Here is a 23,966-nt window from a genome sequence, read left to right as displayed (position 1 = left end):
ATTAATAACTTACCAATAGGGGAACACAAATGAAGCCACATTAAGGTACAATTTCAGTCCCATCAGATGGGCAACATTTTAAAGTGACATTATGAAAAGTTGCTGAGGATGTGCAGAAATGGAACTCTTATCAAACTGGAGGTATGAGTGTACATTTGTATAATCACTTTGTACAGCAATTTGACAGTATGAAATATAGTTAAAGATGCATATATCCTACAACCTAGCAATTCCATGTGTATATCTGTTCTCCAAGAACAGTGATTCTCCTAGTGTGTTCCAGAACTAGCAGTGTCAGCATCACCAGGGAAGTTATCAGATATGCAAATATTGGCCTGGCACAGTGGCTCACACCTGTAATCTCAGCACTTTGGGAGAAAAGTGAGGTGGGTAGATCACTTAAGGTCAGGAGTTCAAGACCAGCCTGTTCAACGTGATGAAACTCTGTCTCTACTAAAAATACAAACATTAGCCAGGTGTGGTGGTACATGCCTTTAATCCCAGCTACATGGGAAGCTGAGGCAGGAGAATCGCTTGAACCCAGAAGGCGGAGGTTGCAATGATCCAAGATCGTGCCACTGCACTCCAGCCTGGGCGACAGAACAAGACTCCATCTCATAAATAAATAAATAAATAAATAGTAAGATATGCAAATGTTCAAGCCTCCTCTCAGATTTACTGAGTCAGAAACCTGAGGTAAGAGAGGGATTTGATTCTGATGCACATTAAAGTTTGAGAACCACTGCTGCAGAGAAATTCTCACACAAGCCCCAAGGAGACAGCTAGAAAAGCAAATAAAGTATAACTTAAGGTCTAAAAAGTGCTGCAATGTATGTATTCAAATTCCAGCCCCACCATTTCTTTCTTGGCCTTTTGATCTCAGGAAGTTGTGTAGTTTTTCTGTATTATTACCCATTTATAAAACAGTGATTAATATACTTTGTTCTGCATATAGTTGCTGTGTCGATTAATTCACACATGGCAGTTATACTCGTGCCTGGCACAGAGTAACTACTCAATAAATGTCTGTTATCATTAGGATGTTTGTTGTAGCCTTGCGTGTAACAGTAAAGTACTGGAAACAGTTACTTAAAAATAAGACTGAAGGTAAATATGGAAAAGGTTTAACAATAACATTTGGGTGATGAGTATATAGGTGTTCTTTATTATTCTTGGTACGTTCCTCTGTGTTGAAATGTTTCACAAGGAATGGAGAATAATAGTAAAGTCTTCGTGTATTTATTCACATCTACATTTCCACAGAAGTATTAGTTTAGGTGAATTTTCATGTCTTGATTTTTAAGGTTTCCATAGAAAGAGGTTACTGAACTTGTGTTATTGGTATAAAATATAAAGCTGTCTGGTCTCAAAATACTTTTCATGTCGTCCTCCTACAACTTGCATTCATAAATTATAAATTCCCACCAAATTTGCATGAATCTGCCTTTTCCACATTTGTGTCTTTTTTTTTTTTTTTTGCATTTTAGGTTTTGGGGTACATGTGAAGAACATGCAAGATTGTTGCATAGGTACACACATGGCAGCGTGATTTGCTGCCTTCCTCCCCTTCACCTATATCTGGCATTTCTCCCCATGCTATCTCTCCCCAACTCCCCACCCCGCGCTGTCCCTCCCCTATTTCCCCCCAACAGACCCCCAGTGTGTGATGTTCCCCTCCCTGTGTCCATGTGTTCTCTTTGTTCAACACCCGCCTATGAGTAAGAACATCCACATTTGTATCTTTACACCCACTGTTTCCTCTATATTTATTGCGCTATTCATATTCTATCCATTTTTCAAGTTTTCAGCTGAAATGCCACCTCCCTGATAAAGATGGACCCAAGTCTCTATGTTATAATTTATCTCTTCTGCCTTTCAATGTTCCAGATCTCATTCTGTTTATCACATAGCCCTTGCCACATTTTCCCAACTATTAGAAATTCCCCCCAGTTTATTTCACACTCATTCTACAGAGGCACATCATTATTTTTAATGGAGCAAAAGTTGATACAATCTCAAAAATGTCAGAACAAACTGATTTAAATACTGATTTCAATTCAATGAATAGACACATTAGATGCTACCCATGGAACTCCTATACTCTTGGCTTCACTGGCTAGTGAGCAGAAATTGTGGTATTCTGGGTCCCCATTTTCTTGCCTGGTAGTAATTAAAAAGTTGCTGCAGGGTTTCTCAATCCAAATATTCTTGACAATTCTGAAATAGTGGGTCCGGGAGAAGGGTACTTTTCCTCTAAGAGTCTGGGGGAAGGTGGTCTGATAGTGTAGGAGGGATGATCCCTCTCATAACTGGAACCTTTACTCCCAGTTTTGTGGTTCCTCTGCTGGGCAGCTGCTCTGGATCCATTTGAAACCCACTGGTGGTTGCGCACTTCCTCCAGAAAACTGACCTTACTGCCTGTTCTCAGGCCAGCTGGGAAACACATCTGTTAATCTCACAAATCACTTTTCAGAGAAATTCCGGGTGGATCTGCTGGGCTTTGTCCTTCCTAAAGCAGAAGGAGCATCTCCAGGAGGGGTTAGGGAAGCAGTTGGAGGTGGATCAGGCAAAGCCTTGCAGTATACCTCAGATCCTTGCTTATTCATACCTCTGAACTTCGCTGCTTTATCAAGCCCACTCTGCAAGGCTTCTCTTATTTTCAGTAATAATCACATATTTCTCTTCAGGGGAAACCCTTCTCTATCATACAGGTTTATGTTTTTGTGAATTCCAATTCTGGAACATAAGCTGGTTATTTCCCATTATATTCCTGACCAACGTGGTCTTTGCAGACAGGTTTTGGCCTCCTTGATTTCAGAGCTTGCCTCCCCAACCACCTCTCCAACAACCAGTGTTCAGTATCATCTGAAGAAAAACTATGTAAATGTTGAAGAAATGTCGTATAATTCTCTTTTACAGCCTAACTGACACACTGAAATCTCTCCTATATGGAAATTCTGCAGTCATAATTGAAATAAAGGGAAGTGGCTGATGGTTCTTTAAAAATGGCAATATTCTTACAGGAGGATGCAGGAGGGGACCTCTAGGAGGCGACGTTATCTAACAGAATTTCACAGTTGTTTTATTCGGAACTACCCAGTTTACGTTCTCCATTGCCTAACTTCCTGTGTCCTCTCCAAAGTTCTTTCCTGGCCTCTTATATTTTCTGCTTCCTCTGGAGGGCACTGATTGCACCTACTAACATGTAATAACTGCTGGCCTGCTTCTTGCCTTTTGATAGTTTATCTGACTTAGATCAAGTGATCTCCAGCTGAGTCCATCCTACATTTATATTAATATTTGAGAAATGCAATCCAGTTTACTAAGTACTTATATGTCCCCTGTACTTTTCTGGTTTAAAACTGTTTGAATTAATATCAGCACTCAAATAACTCAAATTGCTAAACACACAGATTTTCTTGTGATTCTTAATTGCTACCATGCTTCTGAAAGTACACTTCCCATTAGTATTGCTTTAGTCACAACTAATGTTTGAGGCTACTAACCTTTTATCTTTCAGGGTCTGGCATAGTGATTCACATACAGTGAGATGGGTGAATGAATGGGTGGATACGTGGATAAACGCAATACCTTGTTCAGGATATTAGGAGTTTGACTTGGATAATAGGCAGCACAGCGTAGCTAAAGAAAGAAACAATTAGTTTTAGGAAATAAATGCATTAATAAATGTAGGAACAACCAGTATTCACACGCAATAAAATTCTCCATTTTAAAGTATAAAATTCAGTGGTCTTCAATATATCCACAGAATTATGCAATCACCACTATCTAATTGCAGCACATTTTCATCACTCCAAAAAGAGATATTTGTACCTGTTAGCAGTCACTCCCCGTCCTCTCCTGTCATTCCTCCTTCTCCATTCCTTAGCCCCCAGCCACTGGCAATCACTAATCTACTTTCTGTCCTTATGGATTTGCCCATCCTGGATCTTTCATATAAAGGGAATCATACAACATGGCCTGTTGAATCAGGCTTCTTTCCTGTATAATCCCATAGCACTTCGAACATATCTCTTTAAAACTTATTTTGCTGAGTTGGGATTATTTGTTTCTGGCCTACCTCCCACTGGACTATTAAGAATCACAAGGACAGATTATGCCTTGTTTATTTCAACATTTGAATGCAGAGCTCAGGGCCTGTCACAGAATGAGCAATCAATAAACATTTGCTGAACAAATGATGCTTTTCCAATTCCAAAATGCATGAAACACCATGTTGACCTCACTCCTTTCATCTCTGATCAGCCTGCAGTACCACCAGAATCCTTGTCTGCAATTTTTTTCATCTCTTTGTTTTGTTTCTTTGCCTAAATTTACATTTCCTCTCTCACAAATACAGCTTAAATTCCAGAAAGTGGAGACATGTCCTGCCCCAGGTCTGTATTCACAAAGCCATGTTTGCCCCTTGTTTGTGTGGATTAACATTCTGTTTCTCTGAAATCTTTAAAATGAGACCCATGCCTGTGTTCTATAAACTGTAAGATTTAACATTTTCTTTCTTTTCTTCTTTTAGCCATACTTCCCATTCCCTCCAGCTGTTGCACGGAGGTTTCACATCATATTTCCAGAAGGCTTCTGGAAAGAGTGAATATGTGTCGCATCCAGAGAGCTGATGGGGACTGTGACTTGGCTGCTGTCATGTGAGTGCTCTTCAGCAGGGAGATCTAAACCTGCACAGTCATTATTTCCCTGACCAACAAATAATCAGTTGAAAGGCTTTGCTTGATTTCAACATAAAAATAATCATCCAAACAAGGGAGGGAAGAGTAAATATTCTGTCCTTTAGGTCCAGGCTCCCTGGAGTAAATTCATAGTCTCTCTGTGCAGGGATGTCCTGAGCCCCATACCAGCGCACCATCTACGTCCACCCTGTGGTGCTGTGCTTAGGACTAAATTCCCCCAGTCACCAAAAAGATGGACTTAGGAAAGTCCATGACTTTCCTAAGCAAAACAAAATCCCCCCAAAAAGATGACTCTGTTATATTGCATGGCTTTTAACCTTTTCCAGTATATGGGTTGCTATCATTTCTACTTTCTGAATTCATCAGGAGCATATTATAGGTTTCAAAAAGGTAGGCCAGGTGTGGCAGCTTATGCCTGTAATCCCAGCCCTTTGGGAGGCCAAAACAGGAGTATCACTTGAGCCTAAGTGTTCAAGACCAGCCTGGGCAACATGGCAAGACTCCCATCTCTACAAAAAACTTTAAAACTAGCAAGGCATGGCAGCATGCACCTATAGTCCCAACTACTTGGGAGGCTGAGGCAGGAGGATCGTTTGAGCCCAGTTTGAGGCTGCAGTGAGCCATGATTGTGCCACTGCACTCCAACCTAGGTTACAGAGGAAGACCCTGTCTCAAAAAACCACCACCACCACAACAACAAAAAGACAAAGAAAAACTAAGCAAAAAAAGTTTCAAAAAGAAGCATGGAACTATCTGTCAAAAGTGCTATATGCAATCCAATCATAAATGCCAATCCAATCTCTGCTTTTGATTCTGTGGTGTTGGCTCATGGTGAAGCCTCCCACCCCTGCCCCTGGCTCAGTTATTAAAAGCTTTGTTTGTATATGTACTTAACATCTCTGTGGAGGCTCTAACATCTGAACTGCATTGGTATTTAGCAAATCTATATTCTGACAACAATGCTGTGAGGAAGGCATAAATGATCTCCCAATCACACACAGGAGAAAGCTGTGACTGAGATTACCCAGTTCACCTGTGTACAGCTCGTGAACGGCATATGAACCGAGGTCTCCTGGTTCAGAACACTCTATGTCACCAATGTCATTCTAAAGGAGTGATGGGATTAACCATAAAATGGCCTCCCTAAACTCCACTGCATCTGAGTATCAGACATCTCCCTGGCATGCCGGTTTTAACACCATTTGTGGCTCCAGGTGAGGCTAGTGAGCCATTCCCTGCTCTTTGGGCTATAAATAAGCCCATTGCTTATACCTGAGCTCCTGAGTCACTCAGAAACCTTGTTCTTTCAGTGAATTCAACAAATATTTATGAATTAATGATTATGTGCTAAGCACTGTCCTATGTGCTGGGGATGCAGTGGTGACAAAATGGGTTCTGCCTGCCTAGAGTCTCCAGGGGACTCTTTATCCAGCTGGGTTCTGCAGATCAGCTTAATGATTTGAGATGGTCTCTGGAACTTGAGATGTACTTTTCCCCTGCCTTTCAGAGGGATTTATCCATTATTCAATTTTGAGGAAAAACAGCCCTAAGACAAGGTTCTTAAAAGTTCAGAGGAAGTTTGTAAGATGTCTGTTGAAAGACTTTCATCAGGTTAGGGGCTGTGAACTTCCTGAAATTTTTGTGTATGAACATGTGAGCATTTTTAGAAGGTCTGTAGGTTTTATAAGATTCTCAAATGTTCTGAGATTAAATAAAGTTTAAAGATCACACTCAGGGTCAGATGTAGGGGAGGAAACAATTCTTGATTGAAACTTGTATTAAGCATGAGCGTCTTTGTGGGAGAAGGGAGAGGACTGAGAATTTTCTCAGCATCTCCTCAGTTCAAGTTACCACCTGGCTCCATTGGCTCAGGTGGTTTAGTCATTAGGAACCAGCATCACCCCTGGCACTCCAGGGACTACATACCAATGAGGTGCCTTCTGAGGGGTGCTCCAAGTTCCCAACTTCTTTGGAAAACTCCTTGGTATATGTCTGGCCGAGATTCTACCAGTTTTTTATTTAATCTCAAAGAATATTGTTGGTAATAGAGAGTAAAACATTCACAGACAATTCATGGATAGACAATGCTCTAGGTAGTTAGAAACAACTGGATATTTGCGTCAGGTGGACACAGCTAAACTAAATCTGTCTGAACCTGCTCCAGTTACTCTGAGAAACTCCACATTTTCAACTCCTCTCAGTTCCTTCCACCTCGCTGGCATATATCACCTCAGACTTGAAGCTTGAAACTTGTAAGGGCTCCGGTAGGACTCCCAGAAAGGCTTGGAGAAAAAAAACAAAGGAAGTTTCTGTGGATGTATAAGACAGATTCTGGAGGTTATCCAGGGAAGCTATTGGTAACAGTATTTTCAGGGACATTTCTTTGAGATAAGCAGGTGTCAGAGATCTGAAAGGCATAGAACAGAACTGATGTTTCACTGTGATAAAGTAAAATATAATCAGAAACATGAGTCTTCATTTTAAAAAGGACCCAATTTTAATTGAAGAGGAACTAGGAAGCCAATCACTTAGATCTAAAAATATTTACTTTATTCGAGCAGAGCTTGTGAATTGACCTCCCTGTGCTAAGAAACAGAGTTGCTATGACCTAATCTCAAATAAAATCAAATTCAACTCTGTAGTATTTTTTAACCACAAATTACAGATCCTCTCTGTTGTGTTTCCTGATGTTCAGCATAAATAGATAAAGATTCTCTTGTTTTCAGATTACGTTAGTATGGAGCATGTCTTTACTTATCTAAAATATAGTCCCTTAACCCTGACTGGGCACAAAGACTTTAAGGTTTGAGAAAGTGTTTAAGATGCAGAAAGCATTGTTAACACTGGAAATATAATTCCCAAGTAGCATGTATTACTAAGAACAATTAATTAATTAATATAAATCAACTTACTGTAAACCCACTAGGCTTCTTTTTCTTTTCTGCCTAGAAATAGGTCCTTTGTCTCGTACCTTATAAATGATCATTGTAATTTTTGATGCCTGAGACAGCAGCTTTCTTGTTCAAACTCCTCTACACTGATTTCATTTAATGAGCTTCTGGATGTTTCTGAACATAAATACAGTAAAAAGTTATTTATCTTGGGCAGAGGGCTGAGGATTCTTGATCAAACAGACATTTTCTGTTGTGAGAAAATTTGAGGTTTTTAAATAGAATTATCTGGAAGACTTGAGTAGTTTTTCAGATGTGGTTGTGAGGCATTGCTGTGTGTAGAGGAATGGGTAAAGGAATAAAGTTTAGGGGATATTGAAGGTATAATCTCTATGGCAGGGCCGCCCCTTTATGTCCATCAGACTATCTCCAGCTACCTTCCTGTGAGTTAACAACAACAACAAAAAAAATCAGGGGATTGGCCTCATAATTTCTTACAGTCAAAACTCTCCACTTACAAACTCACCATTGGGAAGGTGGGGATTGGTGCCCATCAGAATATGGATGTAGGGAGTAGGGAAGGGAATGTGGAATAGGCCCCCCTTTCCAACATTACTACATCTCTTTCTGTGCTGGTAGAAAATACGTGGGATCCAAGTAAAGGTTTATGAAATTTTTAAACTTTAGGATTCTAAAACATCATAGGATCTCAGATTTGGGAGATGTGTTCTGGTAGCTGATTTTTTCCACCTTGAATTACATTGAGAGGCTGCTTCACCAGCAAGTCTTTGAAAAAGCCCACATGCTAGTTGCTGCCTGTTTTCCTATGGTCCTCCACCTCTTTGAATCCTCTGTCTATATCTTTCCCTTCGGGTTCTCTTCTTCAGCCCCAGTGCCGACACCCCTCCCTGAATCCCATCTCTCTTATTTTTATGATGGACTTGAGTTCTAGCTCTTTCCTGTGTAACTTATGGGCTTATCTGCATGTCACTGAAATTGTTTTTTTGAAACGGAGCTTCGCTGTTGTTGCCCAGACTGGAGTGCAGTGGCACGATCTCTGCTCACTTCAACCTCCGCCTCCCAGGTTCAAGCGATTCTTCTACCTCAGCCTCCCAAGTAGCTGGAATTGCAGGTGTGCACCACCATGCCCAGCTAATTTTTGTATTTTTAGTAGAAACAAGGTTTCACCACGTTAGCCAGGCTGGTCTCTAACACCCGACCTCGGGTGATCTGCACACCTCGGCCTCCCAAAGTTTTGGGATCACAGGCATGAGCCACCCCTACACAGCCTGCGTGTCACTGAAATCTTTATCTGCTCAATTTCTTTCTGACATCACAGGGATAGGCAAGAGTTTTAGTCCTTTGGAAAGGGTAGGAGCTTCAATGCCAGTTTTTTGTTGTTGTTATTTTTCCTGTGCAGCAGTGCTACAACCATGTTTTCTCCTATGATAGCGAACCACTGACCATAGTGAGAATTAGGTGTTTTTGTTTGTTTGTTTGTTTGTTTGTTGAAGGCTCTCTATCTAATACACATAGGGAATATATTGTTCTCTTATTAAGAGAACTTCATTCACATTAGTATTCCCCACATGCTGGCTTTATTATGTTAAAGCTTATTTGTAATTTTCCCCCCATTCTCCCCACTTTTCTCCCATTTCAAGAGTCCCTACATTAGTTGATAATGATTCTACTTGGGTCATCTAGAAAAATGGCAGCCTATTCTCTCCTTTTTTTCCCCTGAATAACAGGGTCAGGAGTTTCAGTTTATCTGGACACAGAAACATTGTATATGTAGAGCCAGCAGGATTTGTGATGTTTGATGAGAGATGATGACTCCTCATGGGGAAATTAGAAGTCACAATATCTTTTTCAATAAAAAATTATTCTAGTTAACAAAAACTGTGGATGCTGCCCTAGCATTCTCCTAGCCCACTGTGAAAACTTCATATAGAAAAATGAAAATGAGCCAGGCGTGGTGGCTCACTCCTGTAAACACAGCACTTTGGGGCCTGGGTGACAAGAGCAAAACTCTGTCTCACCAAAAAAAAAAAAAAGAAAGAAAAAAAGAAAATATGAAAGCACATTCTGAACTGTGGTATATATCTATATCATATTGAAATGTTAAATGCCTAGAATATTTTCAACAAAACTCTCCTTATTTTGAACAATTTTTACTTCATACTATGATGAATTACTAAGTTCCTGCTATGAAAAGACCTTTTCAAGACACTTCTAGACTATTCCTCCTTCAAGGAGCAGAACTCTAGTAGGAGAGATGAGACAAGTACTCAGATAAAAGACAGAATAAACTAAGTGCCAGAAAAGAGGCAACTCTCGCCATGGAGAATCAGAGGGGGAAAAGGATGGCATTTAGCTGGGAGAAACTACAGAAATCTTACAGATCAGAAAAACCTCAAACAAACCTTAAGGATGTGTTTGAGATGGACTGTGAGGATGAATTGGTTTTGTTGGGTGAAGCTTGAAGTCAAGGGAGAGAACTGTTTTTACTTGGTTTTCATTATTGTCTCTTTTCCTCCTTTTCTTCTTCCTCTTTTTTCTCCTTTCTTTTATCCTTCTCCTGCTCCTCATCCAATTCCTTCTTCTCCTCCTCTTTCTTTTAATACTCTCTGCTAATATCTGAGGACCCACAGGCAGCAGTGTTTGTAAAGTCAAAATTGAAACTTGAGGTGCTCACTTAGAATTCACTTCATTTCTACACTGAATTCAGAAATTTAGTCTGAATTTCATCTCTAGGAGTACAGTGTCCCAAAGTGGAAGCTGCCTGTAAGTCTCTAAGAGGTTATTTATATGTATTTTCTGTTAGTGACTTCCTTTTGCCTCCCTTTCTAACAGCCTTCATGTCAAGCGCAGAAGAATCTGTGTCAGCCCGCACAACCGTACTGTTAAGCAGTGGATGAAAGTGCAAGTGGCCAAGAAAAATGGTAAAGGAAATGTTTGCCACAGGAAGAAACACCACAGCAAGAGGAACAGTAACCGGGCACATCAGGGGGAACATGAAACATATGGCCATAACACTCCTTATTAGAGAGTCTACAAATGAATCTGCAGAGACAATTCCTCAAGTGGACTTGGCAGTGATTGGTTGTAAGTTTATCATCTGAATTCTTATTGTCAGACAACAGAACAAAACAAAATATTGGCTTTTAAAAAATGAATAATTGTGGGGTATGCAAATATAGCCAATAATATACTCAACTGGAAAATGAAATGAAAAGATAATACTGGCTGAGTACAGTGGTTCACACCTGTAATCCTAGCACTTTGGGAAGCTGAGTCAGGAGTTTGAGACCAGCCTGGGAAACATAGCTAGACCTCATCTCTCCAAAAAAAAAAACAATTAGCATGGCATGGTGGTACTTGCCTATAATCCCAGCCATTGGGAGGCTGAGGTGGGAGGATCACTTGAGTCTGGGAGAGTTTGAGGTTGCAGTGAGCAGCCTGGGTAACAGAGTGAGACCCTGACTCTAATAATAATAATAATAATAATAGCACTTATCTTCATATAATATTTTAAGAAGAGCATATAGATATAACTTTTCCAACTTTTAAATTATAGTTCTCCAAACTTACAGAGAAGTTAAAAGAATGGTACAATGAACATCTACATATCTTTCACCTAGATTAATCATTGCTAATATTATGTCACATTTGCTTTCTCTCTGTTCTCTTTGTGTTTCTATATAAAATATTATACATTTTTAAATATATCTTGTTTGCCAAACCATTTGAAAATAAGTTGCAAACATCATGACACTTCACCCCTAATTTGTTTTTGGTGTTGTAACTTGACATACCCTAAAATAAAGACATTTTCCTACATAATCACATTGTCAGTTTAATACCTAAAAAATTAACAATTTTATCCAATATATTCCATATTCAAATTTTCTCAGCTATTTCAAGAGCATTTTATGTAGTTTTTTTCAATCCAGTAATCAATCAAGGTTGACATACATATTGCAAATAATCGTTATTTTTCTTTAATATCTTTCAATCTAAGAAAGTTCCTCTGCCTTTTTTTTTCCTTCTCCCCGAAGCATGGACTTTTAAAAAAGAATCTAGACCAGAATCTTTTCCACAATCTGAATTTGTCCGATTATTCTTTTTTTTTCCATTTAAAAGAATTTTTAAAATTATTTTGTTTAGGGAGGGTCTCACGGTGTCTTCCAGGCTAGAGTGCAATGGCACAATTTTGATTTTGACTCACTGCAGCCTCAACCTCTGGGACACAAGCAATCCTCCCACTTCAACCTCCTGAGTGTCTGGGACCACAGGTACATACCCACCATACCTGGCTAATTTTGTTTATCTTTTGTAAAGACAAGGCCTCATTATGTTACCCAGGCTGGTCTCAAACTCCTGGGCTAGCCCAAGCAATCCTCCCACCTTAGCCTCCCAAAGTACCGGGATTATAGGTGTGAGCCACCATCCCTGGCCTAATTATTTTATTAGGATCAAATTCAGGTTTATACTTTTGGTAAGAATTTCCTATGTGAATTCGTATACTTATTTTGCCATTTACAGTTCATAAATATTAGGGTTTATTTTCTAAATAGAAAAGTTTAAACTAAATATAACTTCAAAACATCTAGAGGGAGTAGCTACTGTCGTTTGGATTGATAAATTCTGATGCTGAAGAAAAAATAAGCCTGCCTTGCTGCCCAGAACCTTTTGCCTCCCCCAGTCACTTCTTGGAGCAGCACTAGTTAGGGGCCCAGAGTGCGGTCTTCTGTGTGGTGATTTTACTCTCTGCCTAAACAAGGAGTCTACATCTTTTAGCTCCTATCTTACCCTTCCCACATGTTGGTGGTTGTTATTGTTTGGTTGGTTTTGTTGAGACAGCATTGAGAACATCCTAGCATTTTGGGAGTCCAAGGTGGGTGAATCACTTGAGGTCAGGGGTTTGAGACCAGCCTGACTAACATGGAGAAACCCCATCTCTACTAAAAATACAAAAATTAAGTGGGCATGGTGGTGCACACCTGTAATCCCAGCTACTCAGGAGGCTAAGGCAGAAGAATCTCTTGAACTGGGAGGCGGAGATTGCAGTGAGTCAAGATTGTCCCACTGCACTCCAGCCTGGGCATCAAAGCAAGACTCTGTCTCAAACAAACAAAACAAAACAAAAAGAATATATTTGTGTTAATGAGAAAGGACATCTACAACTCATGAAACAATACGGATGTATCTTACAAGCATAGTAATGATGGAACAAGACCAGATACAAATGAGCCAGTATTAGTTATTGCCATAGTTAGGTATGTTTGTTCCCCAAAACTCAGACTGAACTTAGATCCCTATTATTGGAGGTGGGGCCCAGTGGGAGGTGTTTGGGTCATGAGGGCAGATCCCTCATGAATGGCTTGGTGCCATCTTTGTGGTATTGAATAAGTTCCCACTCTATTAACTAATCTGGAAGCAGGTTGTTAAAAAGAGCCTGGCACCTCCCCAACTCCCTTATTTCCTCTCTTACTATGTGATCTGCATACATTGGCTCCCCTTTGCCTTCCACCATGAATGGAAACAGCCTGAAATCCTCACCAGAAGCAGATGCTTGTGCCATGCTTCTTGTACAGTCTGCAGAATAGTGAGACAACTAAACTTTTTTTCTTTATAAATTACTCAGCCTCAGCTATTCCTTTATAACCTAAACAGATTAAGACAGTTATCCATTGATGTATAACAAGTTACCCCAAAATTTAGTGACTTTAACACATATTTATTATCTCATAGTGTCTGTGGATAAGGAATTTGGGAGTGGGTCAGCTGGGTGGTTTTGGCCCAGGATCTCTCATGAAGTAGCAGTCAAAATGTCTACAGGGGCAGCAGGCATCTGAAGGCTCGACTGGGGCTGGAGGATTCCCTTCTCAGATGGCTCACTCACATGTTGTTGGAAGGAGGCCTCATGTGGGTCCCTCCTTGAGCTGTCTGAGTATTCTCACAACACAGCATCTGGATCCCTCAGAGAAAGTGATCCAAGAGATAGAACAAAAAGATAGCCTCAGTGCTTTTATGACCTAGCCTTGGAAGTGACTCGTCCTGTCTCTATAGGTTATACAGACCAATTCTGATACAATTTGGGTGGGGACTACACAATGGCATGAACATCAGAAGTCAAGGATCACTGGAGACAATTGTGGAGGCTGGAATTATCTATTCTACAAGATTCTATAAATATAAAGTATCAAAACTTGTGAAACTAAGCTATGCTGTTGGTTAAGATAATGGTTACTCTGGGGAGAGGGTAGTGACTAGAAGGAGGGAAGAGATGGGCATCTGGGGGTATTGATAATGTTCCATTGCTTGATATAGGTGTAACTATATGACTAAATTCATCAAGCTGTAACTTACGTGTTCCTCCATATATATTAAACTTTGACAACTTAAGCAGCATAAGAAAAAGAAGAAAAGAGAGAAAGCAGCTGGGTGCAGTGGTTCATGCCAGTAATCCCAGCACTTTGGGAGGCCAAAGGGGGCAGATCACTTGATCAAGAGTTTGATACTAGCCTGGGCAATGTGGTGAAACCCCATCTCTACTAAAAATACAAAAATTAGCTGGTCATGGTGGCAGTTGCCTGTAATCCCAGCCACTCAGAAGGCTGAGGCAAGAGAATCACTTGAACCCAGGAGTCAGAGGTTGTGTGCTGAGGTCACACCACTGCACTCCAGCCTGGGCAACAAATCGAGAATCTGTCTCAAAAAAAGACAGAGAGAAAGCGAGAGAGACAAAGGAAGAAAAAAAAAAGAAAGGGAAAGAACTCTGGAATACATCCAGAGGACATGGGATTCGTATTCTGTGAATAGAAAATTAGACCTTCTCAAGAAGATGCTTAGCCAAGTGGCCCAGGGACCCAGTGCAATATAACTCAGAAGGAGAAGGGAGGTCCTGATCCATTTGACTGATCTAGGACACAATACTTTGGCAGCAGTCTTATTATTAACATATTATTAACATAAGTCTTATTGTTAACAGTCTTAATATCAACATATATTCTTGAGTATATAAACAGCTCGTTCCTTAGTATGTACTTAGTTTATGTACTCAGGAACAGTTTGTTTGTATACTCAGGAATGAACTGTTCCTGAGTATATAAACAGCTAAAAATATTAGAAGCAGCAGGAGTGATACAATTTAGATGTCTCCAATATTGCTCCATTCCTGGGTGTATCATGCCAACCACCAAGAGACAACAGATTGTCTGTGCATTGATATGCCTAGTCATGACCTCATAAGACTGTTGAGAGATTAAGCGATATGATGTGTGAGAAAGTAGTAGGAGCCTAGCTTGTAGGAGGCCCTGGACACATGTTTATGTATTCATTAACTAGTATTTGAATTATATATTGCTGTCTAACTCACCATCTTCAAATTTAGTGGTTTAAAACAACAATAATTTACTATTTCTCACAACTTTCTGGGATACCTGGGGCTCAGTTGGACAGTTTTTATATTGGTCTCACCTGGAGTCTCTTACGTGGGTACAGTCAGATGCTGGGGCCTGGAAAGTCCAAGATGGCTGCACTCCCATATCTAGCACTTTGTGGGGATGACAGGACAGCTGAGCCCTGCACAGTGCTGGGATCACAGCATCTCGTCTTTCTCCATAGTCTCAGAGTCCGTCCCTTTCCATGTGGTCTCTTCCCATAGTATCTCTAGCAGAGTAGCTGAACTTTTTACATGGTGACTCAGGGTTCCCAAAAGTACAAACATGGAAGCTGCCAGGTCTGGTGCCACATTCATTTGATCAAAGCAAGTTGCCAGATTCTACATGGGAAGGGACTATATACCAGGAGGCATGGTTCATTGGTGGTCATCTTTGGAGTCTAGCTGTCACATGTGGACACTTAAAATATATATCAGGGATGGGCATGGTGGCATGCCTGTAATCCCAGCATTTTAGGAGGCCAATTTGTTGGATCTTGAGGTCAGGAGTTCGAGACCAGCCTGGCCAACATGGTGAAACATCGTCTCTACTAAAAATACAAAAATTAGCTGGGTGTGGTGGCAAGTGCCTGTAATTCCAGCTACTTGGGAGGTTGAGGCAGGAGAATTGCTTGAATCCGGGAGGCAGAGGTTGCAGTGAGCTGAGATCCTACCACTGCACTCCAGCCTGGGCAACATAGAGAGAATCCATCTCAAAAAACGAAAAGAAACAAAATTAAAAATAATAAAATAAAATACATATCAGAAGTCAATTTTTTTAATTTTAAGAATGTACTTTCTCCATTTGTTTCTACTTTTTGTCTCAATTTTTTAAGATCAGCTTTAGGTATATGGGAAATTAATAAAGTAATGAGCCTGGTGGGCAAGCTTCTAAAATGGTTTCCAATCATCCCTGCCTTCTTGTACTTCATGCTGTTATGCAATCCCCTTCTCTTGAGTGTGGGCTGAACCAAGTGATTTGCTTCGAACAAATAAAATACAGCAAAAGTGAGGGGAGATCAGTTTTTTAATGAATTGTAAAACATTGTGACTTTGTCTTACTAGTTCATTCTCTCTCTCTCTCTCTCTCTCTCTCTCCCGCTCCTGTGACCCCACCTCTCAATGACACTCTCCTGTCTTCTTGGCTTACTTGCTGTATGAATTTGCTAGGGTTGCCATAACAAAGTACCACAAACTGGGTAGCATAACAACAGAAATTTATTGTCTCATGGTTTCAGAGTCTAGCAGTTTGAAGGTATTAGCAGGGTTGATTTCTACTGAGGGCTATGAGGGAAGATTCTGTCCCATGCCTCTCTCCTTGGCTTGTAGATGGCTGATGGCCAGCTTCTCCCAGTGTCTCTTCACATCATCTTCTTTCTATGTGTGTCCATTTCTGTGTCCAAATTTCCCCTTTATATAAAGACCTCAGTCAAATTGGATTAGGACGCACCCTAATGACCTTATCTTAGCATAACTAATTAAATCTATAACAACTCTATTTCCAAATATAGTCATTCCCTGAGATAGTAGGGGTTAGGACTTCAACAATTCAACCAATAACAGGGAGGATGAGTGCTGTGGAATGGGAAAGGAAATGTTCTTTTCTTTAAAGTACATGACCCTTTAAAGAGGTTGCATATAGCACCTTCCCTCATATGCTGTTGGCCAACAGTTAACCACATGACCATACAACCTCAAGAGAAAAAGGAAATATAGTTTTTAGTTGGTGGCCACCTGCCAGCCAAAACTATTGTTGTTTTATTATTAGAGAAAGAATGGGGAGAAAGGATATTGGGGGCAACTAGCAGCTTCAGATAAATTATAGTTTGCAAAAATTTTGTGAAGGAGAGAACTACCTCCCTCCTCCAAACTGCAATAATAATTGCTTTTTTGTTGTAGCTACCAACCTACCATACCAGAAATCTTATAATTAGTCCTCACAATAACCCTGAGAGTCATTTTTCCTCCCACGTATTACGAAAGGAAAAATCAAGGCTCAGAGAGATTAAGCAGTTTGGTCAGAGCCAAATCCATTAAGTGGTGGAGCCTGGAATCCATCAGAGGATTCTGTCTGCTGTTAAAGCCTGACCATTTCACTGTACCCGTCACATACCCCAGCAAGTAGCACTCTATCAGGCCTACCTTATTTGTATTGCTTAACTTCTTAGCAGTTCTGGGTAGTGACTTGAAGATTAGTATGGGAAACATCAGAAATGCCCATTTCTAGACTTTATGGGCTAGTGAAGTGAAAGACAATCAAAATTCCTATATAAAACATACAGTGGGAGTTGCAGGCAAGATGGCCAAATAGGAACAGCTCCCAGCAAGATCAATGCAGAAGGTGGGTGATTTCTGCTTTCTAACTGAGGTACCCAGCTCATCTCATTGGGACTGGTTAAACTGTGGGTGTAGCCCACAGTGGGCAAGCCGAAGTAGGGTGGGGCATTGCCTCACCCAGGAAGCACAAGGGGTCAGGGAACTCCTCCATTAGCCAAGGGAAGCCATGAGGGACTGTGCCATGAGGGAGAGTGCACTCCAGCCCAGATACTATGCTTTTCCCATGGTCTTCACAACCACAGATGAGAAGATTCCCTCGGGTGCCTATGCCACCAGGGCCCTGGGTTTCAATCATAAAACTGGGTAGCCATTTGGGAAGACACCGAGCTAGCTGCAGGAGGTTTTGTTTTGTTTTGTTAATACCCCAATGGCGCCTGAAATGCCAGCAAGATAGAACCATTCACTCTCCTGGAAAGGGGGCTGAAGCCAGGGAGCATAATGGTCTAGCTCAGCAGATCCCACCCCCATGGAGCCCAGCAAACTAAAATCCACTGGCTTGAAATTCTTGCTGGCAGCACAGCAGTCTGAAGTCAACCTGGAACACTCAAGCTTGATGTGGGTAGTGGTATCCACCATTACTGAGGCTTGAGTAGGCAGTTTTCCCTTCACATGAAAAGGAACAAACAAAGCCTCCAAGAAATATGGGACTGTGTGAAAAAACCAAACCTACATTTGATTGGTGTACCTGAAAGTGATGAGGAGAATGGAACCAAATTGGAAAACACTCTTCAGAATATTATGCAGGAGAACTTCCCCAACGTAGCAAGGCAGGGCAACATCCAAATTCAGGAAATACAGAGAACACCACAAATATACTCCTCAAGAAGAGCAACCCCAAGACATATAATCATCAGATTCACCAAGGTTGAAATGAAGGAAAAAATGTTAAGGGCAGCCAGAGAGAAAGGTTGGGTTACCCACAAAGGGAAGCCCATCAGACTAACAGCAGATCTCTCTGCAGAAACCCTACAAGCCAATATTCAACATTCTTAAAGAAAAGAATTTTCAACCCAGAATTTCGTATTCAGCCAAACTAAGCTTCGTAAGTGAAGGAAAAATAAAATCCCTTACAGACAAGCAAATGCTGAGAGATTTTGTCACCACCAGGCCTGCCTTACAAAAGCTCCTGAAGAAAGCACTAAACTGGTACCAGCCACTGCAGAAACATACCAAATTGTAAAGACCATTGACACTATGAAGAATCAACTAATGGGCAAAATAACCTAGTGTCATAATGACAGGATCAAATTCACACATAACAATATTAACCTCAAATGTAAATGAGCTAAATGCCCCAATTAAAAGGCACAGACTGGCAAATTGGATAAAGAGTCAAGACCCATTAGTGTGCTGTATTTAGGAGACCCATCTCACATGCAAAGACACACATAGGCTCAAAATAAAGAAATGTAGGAAAATTTACCAAGCAAATGGAAAGCAAAAAAAAAAAAAAAAAGCAAAAAAAAAAGCTGGGGTTGCAATCCTAGTATCTGATAAAACAGACTTTAAACCAACAAAGATCAAGAAAGACAAAGAAGGGCATTACATAATGGTAAAGGGATCAATGCAACAAGAAGAGCTAACTATCCTAAATATATATGCACCCAATACAGGAGCACCCAGATTCATAAAGCAAGTTCGTAGAGACCTACAAGGAGACTTGGACTCCCACACAATAATAGCGGGAGACTTTCACACCGCACTGTCAATATTAGATCAATGAGACAGAAAATTAACATTGTGTTTTTTAAAAACTGAAATAATTACACTCTATGATAAAATTATTTTGACATTAATACACCATAAGACTGCCAGAAACCTATATCATCTTTACATAAATAGATTTTTTTAACTTTCTTGTTTTTATCAACACATTGTGATTATACCAATTTATGGGGTACAATTTGATGTTTTGATGTATATGTTTTATAATGATCAAATCAGGGTACTTAGCATACTAAAAAAAATACAGTGGCATAAACATATAAAACACTCTACACAATAGACATACATACACATATGTGTACATGTACACACACACACACACACACACACACAGAGTTTTGCTTTTGTAGAAAATCACTGTCCTTTCTTTTTTTCCTCCAACAGTATCACTTTGCTCTGTGTTGCTCTAGTTTTTTTTTAAAAATCACAATGTTTATCAGAAAATAAGGTTTGTAGTCCACTCTGCCTATGGAGTAGCCATTCTTTATTCCTTTACTCTGCTAATAAACTTGCTTTCACTTTTAAAATTGCAGAAAAAGAAAATAAGGTCTATAAATAAGATTTTGCCTGAATTGAGCAGAAAGTTTTATCCCCCGCCCTCTCCCCAAATCTGATGGCATGTTATTGTTTCAATTATCATAGCCACTTTTTCTTTTTCTCTAAACAGAGTCAGGGAGTCAACTGGCGATGGTGATTCACAAGTCTCAATTGCTCTGTGAAGGCTTTCTTGAGTGGCTTCTATTTTCTCTGTAAACCCAAGATTGCAATAAGATGTTCCTCTCCCTTTTATGGGTTAGCAGCAGTTTCTTCCACTAATCTATGAAAATTCTGGAAAAGAGGTATGTAGGTTACATGAGAGAGCCAGAGCTTTTTGGGAAAGAGGCACCAACACTCTAATCTGAGCTGCTGAAATTGGAGATAGGGAAACCTCTCAGGGTAACCCCCTAAAGTCTGCTAGTAGGCAAAGCACCAATTGCCACAAAGGTAAACTCACCTGAAGGGCAAGTGCATTCTCAGTTGGTCACTTGGGCTTGACACAAGGGGCTCAGTGCTTGGACATGGAGGTGGATTCTTTCTACTTCAGTGAGTGGTTAAGAGCCAAAATTCCCAAGACCTTGCCATTCAGGGTATGAGATCTGAGTCTATGTGTGTTCCAGGACAGCTGCAACTGTGGAGCCCAATCCTGGAGCACATGAACCTGGTTGTGTGTCCAGTAAGGACATCATCATCTACTGAACCATGGTATTAGAAAAACCTCGTGAGAGCAGAGCCATGTCTAGCGTCTTTCCTGGTCTATTCCTGGTGCCTAGCCTACTGTCTTGTATGTAGAAGGTTCTCGGTGAGTACTTCATCATAAAAGATGCCAAATTCAGGATTTGGGATTCAGTAATAAAACACTGTGGTAGCAACCACAGCAACCATAGCAACCATGCTGGTAGACTCAAATCTTTCTTTACCTCATATCTGGAAAACAAAAGTGCCCTGCTTTGGACTGAATTCTTGGACTATTCAGGTGGAGGACATAAAGAGACCTTGAAAAGGAAATACTTTACTTCTTGTAAATAAAGGTAAATTGATCGGCAACGAATTGTCTGGAAAAATAAATATTAGTGTATGTGCATCCAAGTAAGTAGAACAAGTCGTACCGATTGCATAAGATAGTATTTCAGGTATCTGAATCACGTAGGTCGCAGATGACAACTGCAAGGTTCTGATTCCCTGAAAGGACATGCCTGAACAAATCTTATTTTAGTTGGATGAACCACTTAGTACATATACATCAATCTTTTGCTTTAGAAATAGCTTCTCATTCCAAAAGAGGCTCAAGTTACTCTTCAGGTGTAAAATGAGAAACTCAGCATTTCTAGTCTCCAAATCAAATGTTAAAATCAGGACAATTTCTCCATATTGCTGCATAAGAAATCAGAGGTAGCAAAGACACAGCAGATGTTACTTGTTTCTGGAGGAAACATACTCACAATGACTGCTATGTAAATAATTAAAGTAAAATATTAGTTTTAATAGTCTTGCATGCATTTTCATAGAGTTAGCAATTATTATTTAAAACACACATACAACTTAGTAACTATATGTGAATCTGTTTCTTATAAACTATATATACCTGAAAACTATGGGATAAATAATATTTTTATAAATGGAATTAAATTGTAAATGAAGTAGAAAAGTTTTTGCAGATGACATGATTCTATATTTAGAAAACCCCATAGTCTTGTCCCAAAAGCTCCTTATGCTGATAAACAACTTCAGCAGTTTCAGGACACAAAATCAACATACAGAAATCAGTAGCATTCCTGTACACCAAAAATAGCCAAGCTGTAAGCCAAACCAGGAGTGTAATCCCATTCATAATTGCCACAAAAAAAATACGTGGGAATACAGCTAACGAGGGAGGTGAAAGATCTCTACCATGTGAATTACAAAACACTGCTAAAAGAAATCAGAGATGACACATACAAGTGGAAAACATTGCAAGCTCATGAATAGTAAGAATAAATATCATTAAAATAGTCATACTGCCCAAAGCCATTTACGGATTCAATGCTATTCCTGTCAAATTACCAATAACATTCTTTACAGGACTAGAAAAAACTGTTTTAAAATGCATATGGAACCAAAAAAGAGCCTGAATAGCCAAAGCAATTCTAAGCAAAAAGAACAAAACTGGAGGCATCACTTTACCTGACGCTGAACTATACTACAGGGCTACAGTAAACAAAACAACATAGTACTGGTATAAAAAAAGACACATAGATGAATGGAACAGAATAGGGAGCCCAGAAATAAGACTACACACCTACAACCACCTGATCTTAAAGCTGACAAAAACAAGCAATAAGGAAGGGACTCTCTATTCAATAAATGGTGCTGGGATAACTGGTTAGCCATATGCAGAAGATTGAAATGGAACCCCTTCTTTACACCATATACAAATATCAACTCGAGATGGATTAAGACTTAAATGTAAAACCCAAAACTATAAAAACCCTGGAAGATAACCTAGGCAGTGCCATTCTGGACATAAGAACTGGCAAAGATTTCATGATGAAGATGCCAAAAGCGATTGCAACAAAAACAAAAATTGATAAATAGGGTCTAATTAAACTGAAGAGCTTCTGCACAGGAAAAGAAGCTATCAACAGAGTAAATAGACAACCTACAGAATGGGAGAAAATATTTACAAACTATGTATCTGACAAAGGTCTCGTATTGAAATGCAAATCAAAACCACAGTGAAATACCATCTCACAGCAGTCAGAATGGCTATTATTAAAAAGTGAAAAAAACAACAGATGCTGGCGAGGTTGTGTAGAAAAAGGAACACTTTTATACTGCTAATGGGTGTAAATTAGTTTAACCATTGTAGAAGACAGTGTGGTGATTCCTCAAAGACCTAGAGGCAGAAATACCATTTGACCCAGTGATCCCATTACTGGGTATATACCCAAAGGAATATAAGTCATTCTGTTATAAAGATACATACATGTGTATGTTCATTGCAGCCCCATTCACAATATCAAAGACATGGAATCAACCTAAATGACTATCAGTGATAGACTGGATAAAGAAGATGTGGTACATATATACTATGGAATACCATGCAGCCTAAAAAGGAATGAGATCATGTCCTTTGCAGGGACATAGATGGAGTTGGATGCCACTATTCTCAGCAAACTAATCAGGAACAGAAAACCAAAACACTGCATGTTCTTACTTATAAGTGGGAGCTGAATGATGAGAGCACAGGGGGAGGAACAACACACACTGGGTCCTGTCAGGAGGTATGGGGGTGGGAGAGCATCAAGAAGAATAGCTAATGGATGCTGGGCTTAATACTTAGGTGATGGGATGATCTGTGCATCAAAATACCATAGCACATGTTCACTTATGTAACAAACCTGCACATACTGCACATGTACCCTGAAAAAGTAAAAGTTGAAGGAAGAAAAGGTCTCATATCTAGAATCTATAAGAAATCTAAACAAATTTACAAAAAAAAAAAAACATTTAAAAGTGGGCAAAGGACAGGAACAGACACTTTTCAAAAGAAAACATACATGTGGCCAATACACATATGAATAAAAGCTTAATATCACTAATCATTAGAAAAATACAAATCATTTTGCATTTAGTACATATACACCATGGAATGCTATGCAGCCATTAAAAAAAGATCATGTCCTTTGCAGGAACATGGATGAAGCTGGAGGCCATTATCTTTAGCAAACAAATACCACATACCTAATTAGCAAACTAATACCATATAGGAAGGGATTGAAAACTAAATACCATATGTTCTCATTTATAAGTAGGAGCTAAATGATGAAAACGCATAGACACAAAGAAGGAAACAACAGACATGGGGGCCTACCTGAGGGTGGAGGGTGGATAGAAGGAAAGGAACAGATAAAACAATTATTGTGTATGAGGCTTAGTACCTGGGTGACAAAATAATCTGTACAACAAACCCCATGACACAAGTTTACTTATATAACAAACCTACACTTGAACCTAAAATTTAAAAAAAATTTTCTCAAAAAAATCATGTGATAAAAATGAATATTAATAGTATTATTATTATTTTATTTTTCTACATGGGTCCAGGGACCAAACAAGAATATTATTTCTTTTTTTTTTTTTTTGAGATAGAGTCTCACTCTGTCACCCAGAGAGACACTGGAGTGCAGTGGTGCAATCTGGGCTTACTGCAACCTCCACCTCCTGGGTTCAAGTGATTCTCCTGCCTCAGCCTCCCAAGTAGCTGGGATTACAGGTGCATGCCACTGCGTCCAGCTAATTTTTTTTTGTAATTTTTAGTAGAGACAGGTTTCACTATCTTGGCCAGAC

The 23,966-nt window shown here is 39.8% G+C and overlaps 1 protein-coding gene across 4 annotated transcripts in view; it reads left to right on the top strand.

The window, feature by feature from the left end:
* Nucleotides 1-20,681, top strand: part of CCL28 (C-C motif chemokine ligand 28) — a 34,586-nt gene extending 13,905 nt beyond the window's left edge. For 2 of the 4 annotated variants that reach the window (XR_001826654.2, XR_001826655.2), the window contains 3 exons: nt 4,535-4,661; nt 10,448-10,699; nt 20,258-20,681. Coding sequence is in view for 2 of the 4 variants with exons in the window: in XM_017533166.2 (XP_017388655.1) it covers nt 4,535-4,661; nt 10,448-10,640 (320 nt within the window). In the remaining 2 variants the exon portion in view is untranslated. Of the gene's footprint in view, nt 1-4,534; nt 4,662-8,628; nt 8,727-10,447; nt 11,435-20,257 lie in introns of those variants that run through there. The other 2 variants (XM_037740182.1, XM_017533166.2) reach the window with 2 other exon arrangements.
* Nucleotides 20,682-23,966: the final 3,285 nt, after the last annotated feature.

This window comes from Cebus imitator, unplaced genomic scaffold (genome assembly GCF_001604975.1).
Source record: "Cebus imitator isolate Cc_AM_T3 unplaced genomic scaffold, Cebus_imitator-1.0 Scaffold80, whole genome shotgun sequence".
Classification (NCBI taxonomy): domain Eukaryota; kingdom Metazoa; phylum Chordata; class Mammalia; order Primates; family Cebidae; genus Cebus; species Cebus imitator.
Note: the sequence above shows the minus strand (reverse complement) of the source record. Positions and strands in the feature narration are given on the sequence as shown.